General features: G+C 39.7%; 1 protein-coding gene across 1 annotated transcript in view; it reads left to right on the plus strand.

The window, feature by feature from the left end:
* Positions 1-228: 228 nt before the first annotated feature.
* LOC307147415 (integrin alpha-X-like) overlaps positions 229-13,225 on the plus strand; it is a gene marked incomplete at its 5' end in the record, with an annotated part of 42,145 nt that continues 29,148 nt past the window's right edge. Inside the window, 18 exons of the mRNA XM_079852148.1 lie at positions 229-387; positions 531-673; positions 1,123-1,270; positions 1,552-1,702; positions 1,858-1,931; positions 2,788-2,905; positions 3,018-3,151; positions 3,273-3,419; positions 3,545-3,745; positions 3,923-4,056; positions 4,146-4,282; positions 6,376-6,527; positions 6,734-6,865; positions 7,351-7,424; positions 7,575-7,716; positions 7,883-7,981; positions 8,057-8,136; positions 12,286-12,372. Of these exons, the coding sequence (XP_079708274.1) occupies positions 229-387; positions 531-673; positions 1,123-1,270; positions 1,552-1,702; positions 1,858-1,931; positions 2,788-2,905; positions 3,018-3,151; positions 3,273-3,419; positions 3,545-3,745; positions 3,923-4,056; positions 4,146-4,282; positions 6,376-6,527; positions 6,734-6,865; positions 7,351-7,424; positions 7,575-7,716; positions 7,883-7,981; positions 8,057-8,136; positions 12,286-12,372 (2,312 nt within the window). The remainder of the gene's footprint in view (positions 388-530; positions 674-1,122; positions 1,271-1,551; positions 1,703-1,857; positions 1,932-2,787; positions 2,906-3,017; positions 3,152-3,272; positions 3,420-3,544; positions 3,746-3,922; positions 4,057-4,145; positions 4,283-6,375; positions 6,528-6,733; positions 6,866-7,350; positions 7,425-7,574; positions 7,717-7,882; positions 7,982-8,056; positions 8,137-12,285; positions 12,373-13,225) is intronic.

Genomic DNA, 13,225 nt, shown 5'->3' on the forward strand with positions numbered 1-13,225 from the left:
ATAAAATCTTAATTTCTCTCAGGTTTGCGGTCCAACCATACCTAAGACCTGTGATGGTTTAACCACTTACAACGGCATGTGCTTTAAAATCAGTCCAGATAATGTTGTGAGCAGATCTGTTCCAAAGACTCTGAGAGGTAAATGTATGGCATTCTACCAAATCCAAGCAAGTGTTCTTCATACTGTATATACTGTATTACATGATTATCCAGATTAAATGAATATATAATGCAATTATTCATTTCTCCATCTTCAGAATGCCCAACATCACAAATTGATATTGCTTTTTTAATGGATGGATCTGGAAGTGTAAATGATCTGGATTTTAAAAAGATGAAGGCTTTTGTTATAGAAATGATCAAAAGTTTTGTAAATCGTGATACACAGGTATGATAATCCATGCATTTATTATGATTTAGCTTGTCCATGATTTTTACCCACATTTTTCAGCACCTCAGGCACTAAATCTATCTATCTATCTATCTATCTATCTATCTATCTATCTATCTATCTATCTATCTATCTTACAGTTTGCCATTGCTCAGTTTTCTTCACAATGTTTCATTCATTACAAGTTTCAAGTCAAAGACGCCATAGCATGGGAAAATGCAGTGAATGGGATATCTCAACAGAAAGGATGGACTTACACCGCAACAGCTATAAAAAAACTTGTGTGAGACATGACTGCTGATATTTTATTGGAATTCTTTTATCTATGCCATTAAAAGTAATATTACTTCTGACTGAAAGACTTAAAGTGAAGATGAATTTAACAGGATATTTAGTGAGATGTGAGGAGCACATCATAATTTTAAAAATATAACCACCCACCCCAAAAAAAGAAAAACGGATAATACAAATGAAAAACTGATAGATGTCTGAGCAATCATTCAAAAAGCACATGATATTAAATGCAGGAATAAATGGATACACATACATTACTACTACAAGTCTTTTTCTTTTTATGAGTTTTGATAAGGTTTTACAGCACTTCATAATTTTAACATGAAGCAATGTAATGTAAGACAAGCAATGTAAACTTAATAAGAAACATGTCCTATACAGTTGCATAATTGTATTGTTGATTAAATATATTGTCATATTTTATTTTATTTTCAACAGGAATAAGCTTTTTGTAAGTAATGGAGGTGCAAGACCATCAGCCAGTAAAATTTTGGTTGTTATCACGGATGGTGAATCAACTGATTCAAAGTTGACTGAAGCTGTTGAACAAGCACAAGCTAAAAATATAACACGATATGCTATTGGGGTAAGATTTGATTTTGCCTCTGCTAAATTAAAAAAGACTTAACTATATTAGTTGTGCAAAAAGTGATTATACTGATTCAGATCTAGATGGCTAGGCAAAATCAACATGCATTCTTTGCTGATGTGATTTGTCTTGGAAAAGTTTTGTGGGATTTGAAATTTTCGGTGAACAAACACAAGATCCATCAAAAAAAGAGGGTTATTTAAATATTAAATATCAAAAACCGTTATTGAAATTATTACATTCATGAAGTGTTACAATTATCATTGAATTTTTCTTAGGTTGGCAATGCTTTTGCTATTGACAAAGCAATAATAGAGCTGGCAATCATTGCATCTTTACCCACCAATAACCATGTGTTCAAAGTAACCAATTTTGACGCGCTGGAAAGTATTCGTGAAAAACTCAAAGAGAACATTATTGCCATTGAAGGTATGTTTGCAGAGGGAATGAAAAATGAATGACAGAGAAAATGTTAAGATTTTACATTTATCAGCTGTCATGTTAGTACAGTCACTTTGTTCAATGGATTGATTTTAAATAATACATTTTTAGTTAACTGTGTTGTTGCTGCTTTTATTTGCTAGGAACCCAGACCTCTGGAGATTCATCTCGAATGGAGTTTGCACAGGACGGGTTTAGTGCAGCATTTACATCAAATGTAATTCTGTGTATTTCACTTATTTGACACCAAACTATTTCTATTTGGGTTAGAAATAGTTTTACTGAAATGATTTAGGAGCCGTTGAATTGCTCTTTTTACTGTTACTGTTTACTGTACTGTCTTTGCATGCTATCCATGCTTTTCACACTTTACTATAGTCATTTTAGATTTTTACATTGAAATGTATTTTCAGTTTTAGATTTAATTGAACAAAAATTAATTAAAGGGTTAATTCACCCAAAAATTTTAATATTGTCATTATTTACTCACCCTCAAGTTGTTCCAAAACTGTATTCTTTCTTCTGTTGAACACAAAAGAAGATATTCTGAAGAATGTCTGTAATCAAACAGTTAATGGGCCCCATTGACTTCCATGGTATTTTTTCCTACTTTGGAAGTCAATTTGATTACCGACTTTCTTCAAAATATCTTCTTTTGTGTTCAACAGAAGAAAGAAATTCATACAGTTTTGGGACAAATTTTTGGGTGAACTAACTAAACCTTTAATACAGTACAATGTTACATCAGGTCAAATGAACTGCTTGAGTTGTAAGGTGCTATTTGTAAAGCTGCTTTGAAACCATAAGTATTGTGCAAAGTGCTATAAAAGTAACCTGGAAGTTCACTTGCATCAGGGCAAATCTAGCTGTTTGCATTCATGAATCAAGTTATTATTATTTTTAAAGCATTTGTTGCAAGCATAGATATCCATGACGTTTGCTGTTTTGATGTTTAACTACTCTTCCACCTCAATGAAAAACACACTGTAGATTTTGCATGATTGTAAACTTATGTGGAATTAGATTATTTCTTAAATATTTCTGTTTATTCTTATAATGTTATCTGCATTCAGACAGATATGATAATGACCGCAGTGGGAGCTTTCCAGTGGAAGGGTGGATATACGCTGTACAAACCAAATGATAAATCAGATGTCTTTCAAGCTGGAAGTGAGCATGACAGTTATTTAGGTGAGATCTCTTTTTTGATTGTGTAAATCAAAAATAAATCAGTCAAAACATCAGAATAATTCTGCTTCTAAGTATACTTCTAAGAATACTTCTAAGTCAATTTTCTTCACAGGTTATTCCTTGGCAATAGCAACAATGCCCAGAGAAAAGTATGCAGTCATGGGAGCACCAAGACACAAGCATAAGGGACAAGTAACTGTTTCAAGAATTGATGGAAGTGATTTAAAACAACTGGATCCTCCTAAGGTTGTAACACTAAAATTTATGTAAACTATTAGCACATCAAAAATTAAAGTAAGCAAGTGAAAGTACATGAGCTCAGAATAGCTGTATGGTAACTATATTGCTTCTCTTCCTCTTTTCTCAGCCTCAGATTGGCTCATATTTTGGAGCCGAGGTGTGTGTGGTGGATTTGAACAGTGACTCCAATACAGACCTACTTTTGGTATCGGCACCAACGTACATAGAGTCCGACCGGGAGGGCTTAGTGTTTGTTTACACCTTCAAGTGTTGGGTCAGTGTTTTTATGGAGATTCCATTAAGACTAACATTTTTAAAGAGTTCATCAAGTAAGAGTGAATAAATGTACATTTGTGTCTGTTTAACCCTATTTCTCCTCTCCCTGTTATATCTCCATAGGCAAACTTAATTTCTTCGGATACACTGGTGGGCATGGCAGGTCAGAGGGGTCGGTTTGGCTCTTCTCTGGCCAGTCCAGCAGATCTGGATGGTGATGGTTTCATGGATGTGCTGGTTGGAGCTCCTTTAGAGGAGGATGGAGAGGGCAGCATCTACATATTCAATGGGATAGATGGAGGGATCACTTCCAAATACTCACAGGTGAATAAGAAGAGGGTTGGTTGCAGTTTAAAGGGATGGTTCACAAAAAAATGAATTCTGTCATCATTTATTCAGTCTTGCGGTTCACCTTTCTTGCATTACTTTCCCTTGACTCACTTCATTTTCTCTAATATTTTAATATTTTCATTATGTTTCATTCCCTCTTGAATGAAACAGAGGATTGCTGGATCATCTGTGCAACCAGGTTTGCGGTTCTTTGGGATTTCATTGAGTCAGTCTTCTCTAGACCAGACTCAAGACAACCTTCCTGACATTGCTGTTGGGTCCAAGGGAGCAGTTCTGCTTCTCAGGTCTTTTATAAAGAACTAAAATACTGTATATATACAAGTACAGTGTTTCAGCCATAATCATTCATATGTGTTATATTTGGCTCTTTCAGGTCTAGACCCATCATCCAATTGGAAACCAAAGTAACTTACAACCCAACCAAAATACCAACCAGTGAATCAGACCAGTCAGTGGAAAACACCATGCGAGTGTGTTTCACCATGCGTCCATACAGACACATCATAAGAGGTTTATCCAAATTTAGCAGTATTCCTTTATGTTGTAGTTAATGTTCAAGTGTTAAAGGAGCATTTCACCCATGGGAACATTAATCTTTATTGAAAGTGGGTCATATATGTAGTCGAAATGTAACATAAATTTTGAATTTGGTGCCTTCTTGACCGAGGAAAGACAAAAAGTAACTTTAGGGCGCATTTGTATTGAAGACAACAACTCCCACAATGCACCACATTGCCCAGATCCGCAAGCCAGTCCCACTAATCCAGAAACTAGGATGGTTCACAACACAAACGTCTGTGTCCTCGTCTGATTCAGAGATTTTGTCCAGGAGAAATTGGCATCGTTGAAATTCTTTGCAGCAGACGGACTCTATCTCTGTGTCTGTAGGCGCACAGTGAGAGCACAGGCACCACCAGTCCGCCCCAGCTTGAGCCAGTCCGGGCTCCTCGTCCGCGACAGGCAGGTCTTCTGCCTCGGCTCAGCCGCCTCCAGTTCCTCCATCAGCCTCGGCTGCTCTTCGCTATATTGCGGCTCGTAAAGGTAGCCACGGACATCTGATTCGAGCATCAGACTTTCGAAATCCTCTTCTTCCATATCATATTGAGTACCTTCCGCCATTGTCGTAACTTCACATCTGGCTTCACAGCGCCTGTTAGCTTAGCTTCCAAACAAGATGGCGGATATTGCTTTTAGTTTCTGCAAGTGAAGTCCCACCTCTGTAATCGGTCTGTAACGTGAGTGAGTCCCACCCCCTGGAAAAATGAGGACCGAGTGTTTGTAGTCTCAACCATAGATATCCATATAAGGCTAAATGTCTTACGGCAGAGTCTCGAACGGCATCACCGGCAGCCATCTTGTCACAGGCAGGCTTTCTGGCGGGCTCTGTGGTACCTGATGTAAGGTGAGTGATCAGCACGAACACAAATACTCTTATCTCGCTGAAATCTTGACGGATTTACAAACGGTTTGGTTTCTTACAAACGTTATTAACGTGGCTATAATTCTGAATGCTGGTTATAATTATTCATATGTATGCAGTGTCATAACTACATCTCTGACGTTTATAACAAACCAAACCGTTTGAAAATCGGTAGAAAATTGAGCAAGTTATGGTTATTTAAAAAGTACATGCATCATTAAAACACAATGTTACGAGTGAGTGAGCTGCTCACAAAATGACGATTTTTACATCATTATAAGCAGGAACTGCAACACTGAAATCCGTATTTCTCCCGTCTCTGGGGAAAATGAGGGAATGCACGACCATTAAAACATTTGACTGGGTTTCTAATGATACAAAGCTTAATGCAAATGGGTGAAGTGTTCCTTTAAAATTTTCCAATGTGTTTCTCCAATGCCTTCAAACTGCAGAGACAACTATAAATAAGGACACTTTCTTTGTCACTGTGGTGTTCTCAAAACCTTTCAAAACAAGCCCAACTCAGCAGCTTTGGCTCAACCAATGGTGTGAGTTTGGGGGTGGAATTATTTGTTGGACCAACCAATGGCAGCCAGGGGGAGTGTTCTGGAAACCAGTCTGAAAACAGCCTTATTTTTTTAAATTCCATTTGATGTTGCTGGTAGCACAAACTACAGCTTTAAAAGCTTTTTTTCTTCTTCTCTCAATTCATGTAAATTCATTTAAATGTGCTGTAAGGTTTTTTTTTTTATTCCACATAAAAAAAGTTTTCAACATTGATAATAATAGGAAATATTTATTGAGCAGCAAATCAGCATATTAGAATAATTTCTGAAGGATCATGTGACACTGAAGACTGGAGTAATGATGCTGAAAATTCAGCTCTGCGTCACATGAATAAATTACATTTTAAAATATATTTAAATACAAAACAATTATTTTAAATTGTAATAATATTTCACAATATTTACTGTATTTTTGATCAAATAAATGCAGTCTTGATGAGCATATGGAACTTCTTTCAAAAACTTTGAATACTAATGTATTTATATAAATAAGTTATACATATATAAATATGTATCTTTGATTTACATTATCTAAACGTTTGAACTGTAAAAAAATGCCTTACATGTATTAACTTTTATATATGTATATGTAAGACTGTTTTATGTTCATTATCTAGACCTATCCGCAAATATCAATTACACCATAATGCTGGATGCCAAGCGACAGAAATATCGAGCAAACTTCTCACCCAAAACCCGGTTCCTCAGTAATGTGTTGAACATTAGATTGGAAGCAGAAACTTGCAGAAGTCATCATTTCTTTATAGATGTAAGTCTGAAACATCACCACTTTTTGACAATTATTTTTTCCTATCTCACTCTTTTGAATAATACAGTAAATCAGTTATTCTGGCTGTAAGACATAACAATTATGAATGAAATTTAAATGGGAATAATTAATAAAAGTGGCAATACATACTGAAAATCCTGATTTTAGGGTAAATGAATGTCATTGATCTATTCTTGCCCACTCAGGCTTTCTCAGAAGACGCTCTGAATCCGTTGTCCAATCAGTTAACATTCACATTTGAGGGTCTGCCACTTGCCAGACTGCAAAACATAAAGCCAATACTCCTGCCAACGATAAAGACCACCACAGACCACAGTGTAAGAGATGGCAACCGTCCCGATGTTTGTTTTAAAGTATGAATCAGTCAGATGTAACAGGGAAAGCTCATCTAAAACTGAAACCTCTGTCATCATTTAGGCCTACTGCATGTCACTTGTATGCCTTTCTTTCTTCTGTTGAACACAAAAGTAGATTTTTTTTAATATGTCTTTGCTTGTCCATTCAGTAGTCAAAAAAAAACAAAAAAAAAAGTCAAAGAGGTTCAGTGTTGTTTTGGACCTCATTGACTTTAATAAGATTTAGGTGAGTAAATGATGACTTACAGAAAGTCATTTTGAATGACACAAGGGTGAGTAAATGATGACAGAATTCTCTTCTTATTTTTTGGAGGAACTATCCAACTCAACTTTTATTTTACTATTTACTAGGCTCTTTTTCACATGTCTAAAGATATGAATTGTTATGCACTTTTATATGATTTGAGAATGTAATGTATATGTAAATATCTCACCTCATTCCACAGCTGGATTTTGAGATAAACTGTGGACATGATGATATTTGTGTTGATGACCTCAGGATGGATTTCAATTTCTCTGGGTGAGCAAATATTTACAATTAGTTATTCTGTATTACATTAAAGATCAGCACATGAATATGTGTAAAGTAAGAATTGAGGTGCAGCAATGATAAGTTATGGAATCATCCTTGTTATACTGTGAGTTTCTCTCTGTGGTTTCTGTGATTCAGATCTACAAACATAGAGGTTGGGATAATGCAGGAGCTCAACGTGACAGTGTTTGTAGAGAACAGAGGAGAAAACTCATACAACCCTCTCTTCACCCTTAAATACCCCTTTGGACTTTCCTACAGGAGAATCACATCTAAACAGGTAAGACCAGGATGATTTTATTAAAGAGACTCACAATTCATCTATGAATCAAGTACAATTTTACTGAAAGGCAGTTTTTTTAGGCAAGTGGAATGTTTATTGCCATTGAATTTTATATGGGTTGGTTATTGAATGAATATTTACACATCATTTTCTGTATGAGCAGGGCAGAGTGGAGTGTGTGTCTCTGGATGCTGAGCGAGGAGTTCCACTGGGAGAAACCACCTGCCAGATCAGTAAACCCATCCTCAAGGGAAACACTCAGGTGAGCTCACTTTTTAAACCGTCCTGTGTGTTTTTATGTTCAAGCACTCATCATTTCCTCTGTGTCCACTTCTAGGCTGTGTTTCATATTGCATACAGCATCGATAAAGAAAGCACCTTTGATGAAAGTGTGACATTCACCGCTAAGATCAACAGGTATTATAGAATTTCTGGGGGTTGTTTGAGTGCACTCAAAGTGTACAAGAGCATCACTTAACCATGAGCTGTTTAAGTAGTTGCTCACATGAGAAACTGATAACGTCTCGGTTACGTATGTAACCCTCGTAGCCTGAAGGAGGGAACAGAGACGTAGTCGGATATACCATACTGATTGGGATCACGCTTAGGAAGCCTGTCATCTTCGAGTATTGATAAAACGAGCCAATGCATATTGGCGTGTGTGCGCGCTTTGCATCTCACGCTCCGCCCCACAGCGCGGGTATAAATACGGAAGTGGATGCACGCAGCATTTGTTTTTCTGCTGAGGAGCCGAGCGGAGCCCGGAGTCAGCGGTGGTCCAGCAATAGTGGCGATGGGACTACGTTTCCGTTCCCTCCTTCAGGGAACGAGGGTTACATACGTAACTGAAACGTTCCCTTTCAGTTCGGTCACGTTCACGTTTCCGAGGAAAGGAAGATGCTGCGGAAGCTACATCCTGCCCGAAGGGAGGTAACATGTAGAGGATACACATATGGACCGGCCGTTTTACCAGGACTACAACATATTGAATGTCACTGAGGTGGCTCCAGCCTATAACAGGGGGGAGACTCACCGGACAGCGACGGCAGAGCGGGCTCTGCCAAGGGAAAGACACGGGCTCGCCGCAGGAAGAATACACATATGGGATCGCTGTAGGGATCACAACATATGGACCCAGCCTAGCACAGGTTCCACCATACGAGTGATAGGCCTGGCATCGGATGCTCCACCACGTCCGTTGCCGAAGGGTGTGGAGGAACTCAACAGGGTTTGGCTAAAAAGGAACTCTACTGGAGCAAGAATGGCGTACCTATGCTCTGCCACGGCCACCTCGGAACTCGGCCGAGAAGCCAGTGCTGAAGTGGTCTCATATGGAACAAGCCGAGCGACATTACTGCAGCTATGGCTGCCATATGCCCAGGAGCCTCTGAAAAAAGTTTCAGTGGACCACTGTTCTGCTCTGTCAAGCAGTCAGCACCGACCGGACACGTTCTCTGTGAGTTGGTCGACTGTTGGACCGAGTCCAGCTCCATACCACTGATCTATAATGACTGGATAGCTCATGACGTTCTAAACTGCCACTAGGCAGTGAAGCCACCGGAAGTGTTCGAGCGGCCATCTTACGATTCCCTACCAGCAGAGGGCTCCAACGCCCATTATACAGAGATTGGTAGCTCCGACGGCACTTTTAAGATGACCCGCTGTGCAGCATACAAGTGTAAAACGACGTTCACAAAAGGATGTAGGAAAAACTGCCCACAGGTTGTAATTCAAGCCCTATTAGTAGTAATTTATATGCAAAATTGTTGCTATGCCCGTGTTGTTTTCTCCGAGGCAAGAGCTGCTGCTTCTTCAAAAAACAACGATAAAACAGTCAACAGTAGCCTATAAGAAACCTCAGAGCAGCAATAATCACAATTAAGTGTCCAATAGCGACACCATTTGACAGCTTCAAAAGAGCTTTGTGCAGACTCCGTTTACCGTTACATTAACCAATTTGTATTATGCATTTCCTGAACATGTACTTGCTAATCAAACACTTTATATGAACAAACTACTAATCTATAAAACACAATCGGTCTACCGGCCTTTTACTATTAGGTCAATTGATGTTGATATGCGCGAGGGAGAGAGAGCATACAGTGCTCGTGTTGTTTGAAGGCGGTGAGAGTGCGCGCGTGCGGCCTGGGGCTCTCTCTCTGCTTGTTCGCCCTGTCCACTGATCTAAATAATTCGTTGTTACGACGACTTGAACGACGAACTAATTCCCTCCCTCATTTTGATTGAACGAATTACAACGTGGCTACAATATAATAAAACGAGGGAACAAATTAGTATAACGTGCTGAGGTATTATTAATTCGTGGCTACGAAACAATATTCACCTGAATATTCACCAATTCACAAAAATATAGGTCTTTAGCATTCACTATTTAATTAATAGAATCAAACTGTTTTTCTTACCTGTGAAGATAGCTTTTCAGTGAAGGCCGACTAGTGTTCTCGTACAGCTTTTTATTCCTTTTGCAAAGAAATTGCCGTTTTTTAATAAGCAGGAAAAATTTCCGACTTTAAACAAATACCCATTTAAATGCTTAGGATGTTTGCGTTGTGAGAATGTACAGGGAGACTTTAGATTTAAAAACTGTGTCTCGTTAGGCAATGTTTTTTTCAGTCAAATCATAAAATTTCCTATTGATTCAATAGAACGCATGAGCTCACTAGGGAATACCAATATGGCGGCGCGGTGGCTTCACTGTTTATGACGTCATGAGCTATCCAGTCATTCTATATAGATCAGTGCTCCATACCCAGAAAAGAGATCCTCTGCACGGGGGCGAGTCTGCTCTTTTCCCAGTTGACCTGAAGAGCCAACTGGCTGTGGAGCAATAAGTCCCTGTGTTTGCAAAAACTGCTCTCGAGACTGTGCTAGTATCAGCCAGTCGAGATAGTTGAGAACATGAACATCATGCTCTCTCCTTGGAGCAATGGCCGCTTCCGTGAGCTCCGTAACGACGCGGGGCGACAGGGCCAGTCCGAAGGGTAGGACTTTGTACTAACACGTACGACCCTCGAACGCGAAGCACAGGCATGGCCTATGTAGCGAAGGATGGAGACATGAACGTACGTGTTCTTCAGGTCGATCGCTGCCAACCAATCTTGGGGACGGATGCACTCGAAAATGTGTCTCTGCGTTAGCAACTTGAACGGAAGCTTGTGAAGGGCCCGATTCAACACTTGCAGCTCCAAGATTGGCCATAACCCACATCCTTTCTCTTGGGTACAATGAAGTACGGGCTGTGAAGCCGGTCTTCATATCGGCTGGAAGGACCGGCTCTGTCGCATCCTTCGCCAGTAGGACCCCGATGTCCATACGCATGACAGGGATACATTCGCTTAACACCAAAGTGAGTGAACAGTGCTGAACTTGGCCGGACGCCGGCTGATTCTGAATGGTATAGCTGAGTCTAACGGTACGGAGGAGCCAGCTGGACCGGCTGGGAAGCACTCTCAGGCTTCTACGAACCGGGCCAGGGGGACCAGAGGCACCATAGATGTACCCGAGGTGGGGCAGCGAGGGGGAGGACTGTCACCGGCGGCAGAGTAGTGGCAGCAGCGGGCCGCCGGGGCAGGATGCACCTGGGCGGCAGAGAAATGTTGGGCGCAGATCTCCACCGCATCGCCGAACAGCCCAACCTGGGAAATGGGGGGGTCCAGGAACTGAACCTTGTCCGCAACCCTCATATCGGCCAGGTTGAGTCAGCGATGGTGCTCCTGGACCACTAAGATGGACATCACCAGACCGATCGCGCACGCCACAACGCTTGTGCCCCAAAGGGCAAGGTCGGTCGCGGTGCGGAGCTCAATACCGTCTCGATCTCAATACCGCGATGGGAACATGAACTATCCACAAAATCTGCATCAGCGTGCTGTAAGCCCAAACACGTGATACAACTATTGTGACCATCAGAGGGGGACAGGGAATGACTGCATCTAGAAACGCACGGGTGGAATGACATCTTGAAAAAGACGCAAACGCACCCGTGTTGCTCTTTCAGGAAGTTTGGACTCTCACCAGTGCCAGAGCACACAGGGGTATCATCGCGGCAACACTGACAGGAATGGTGCAGGCTGTACCAGTGAAGCGCTCACTTTCTTCGCCCTCAACCGACCGTCAGACAAACAAACACAAAAAGGAATGCTGTTAAAACAGCAGTTGAGAGCTCAGAAGATTCGCAACCACCGCTGCACTCGCGCTGTAGAAACACCAGCACTGGGAGAGATTTCCAGAAGAAGCACCGACACACTCGCTCGTTGAAAATATCAACACTCTTCAGAGACATCAGCGTGAAGACCGATCAGCTCTGAAGCAAAAGACAAATGGTTCGTACATCCACTTCCGTATTTATACCCGTGCTGCGGAGCGGAGCGTGAGATGTAAAGCTCGCACACCAATGTGCATTGGCTCATTTTATCAATACTTGAAGATGACAGGCTCCCTAAGCGTGATCCCAATCAGTACGGTATGTCCGACTACGTCAAACGTGACCGAACTGAAACGGAACTGAAAATGCTCCTACTTACCAAAACCCTCCATTATTTACAGTGGGAATGACGAACACTCTCAAACCAGTAAACTTTCCAGACAGAAAAGCATTGGTGTCAAATTTGCCATTTACATTGCCTTAATAAGGTTAGTGCGCTTGTTTTTTAAGTCATTCTCAACTGGGTTTGCTTCAGCACCCAGATTTGACAGTGGGCATAGTTTCCACTTGATGGCCAGTGTAAAATCTGTGGTTCTGAAGCAAAACATATATATAAATTGCAATTGCTTTTGCTTTAGAAAAATCATTGTAAATGTATGTAAATATGTATCTTCTGCTCACAAGGCTGCATTTATTTGATCAAAACAACAGTAAAACTGTAATATTGTGAAATATTATTACAACTTAAAATAACTTTTCTTTGTGTGAGTACATTTTAAAATGTAATTTAAAAATATAATTTATTCCTGTGATGCAAAGCTGATTTACTGCTCAAGAAACATTGATGATAATCAGAAATGTTGAAAACAGTTGTGCTGCTTCTGTTTGTACTCTTTGAAAAGAGAAGTGAAAGTAGTGTAAGTCAGCAACTTCACACAAAAGCTATGGGGCACCGTTTGTAAAGTGGCTCACGCTGAAAATAACAGCAACATTTTGTCACATTTAGCTTCAAACAGTGTTTAAAAAACTGGTATGAATTTTTGACGGTCACTTTTTAGCACATTTACAACAATATTTGTCAACTTAGAGATATTTTAAATAGTTAAATCTAAATATTAAATGTTACACCTAATTGTTAAATGGTAAATCTAAATGCTAAATCTAAATCTAAATGTTAAATCTAAATCTAAATGTTAAATCTAAATATTAAATCTAAATCTAAATGTTAAATCTAAATCTAAATGTTAAATCTAAATATTAAATCTAAATCTAAATCTAAATGTTGAATCTAAATGTTAAATCTAAATCTATATGTTGAATCTAAATGTTAAATCTAAATCT

This window comes from Squalius cephalus (genome assembly GCF_949319135.1).
Source record: "Squalius cephalus genome assembly, chromosome: 19".
NCBI lineage: Eukaryota > Metazoa > Chordata > Actinopteri > Cypriniformes > Leuciscidae > Squalius > Squalius cephalus.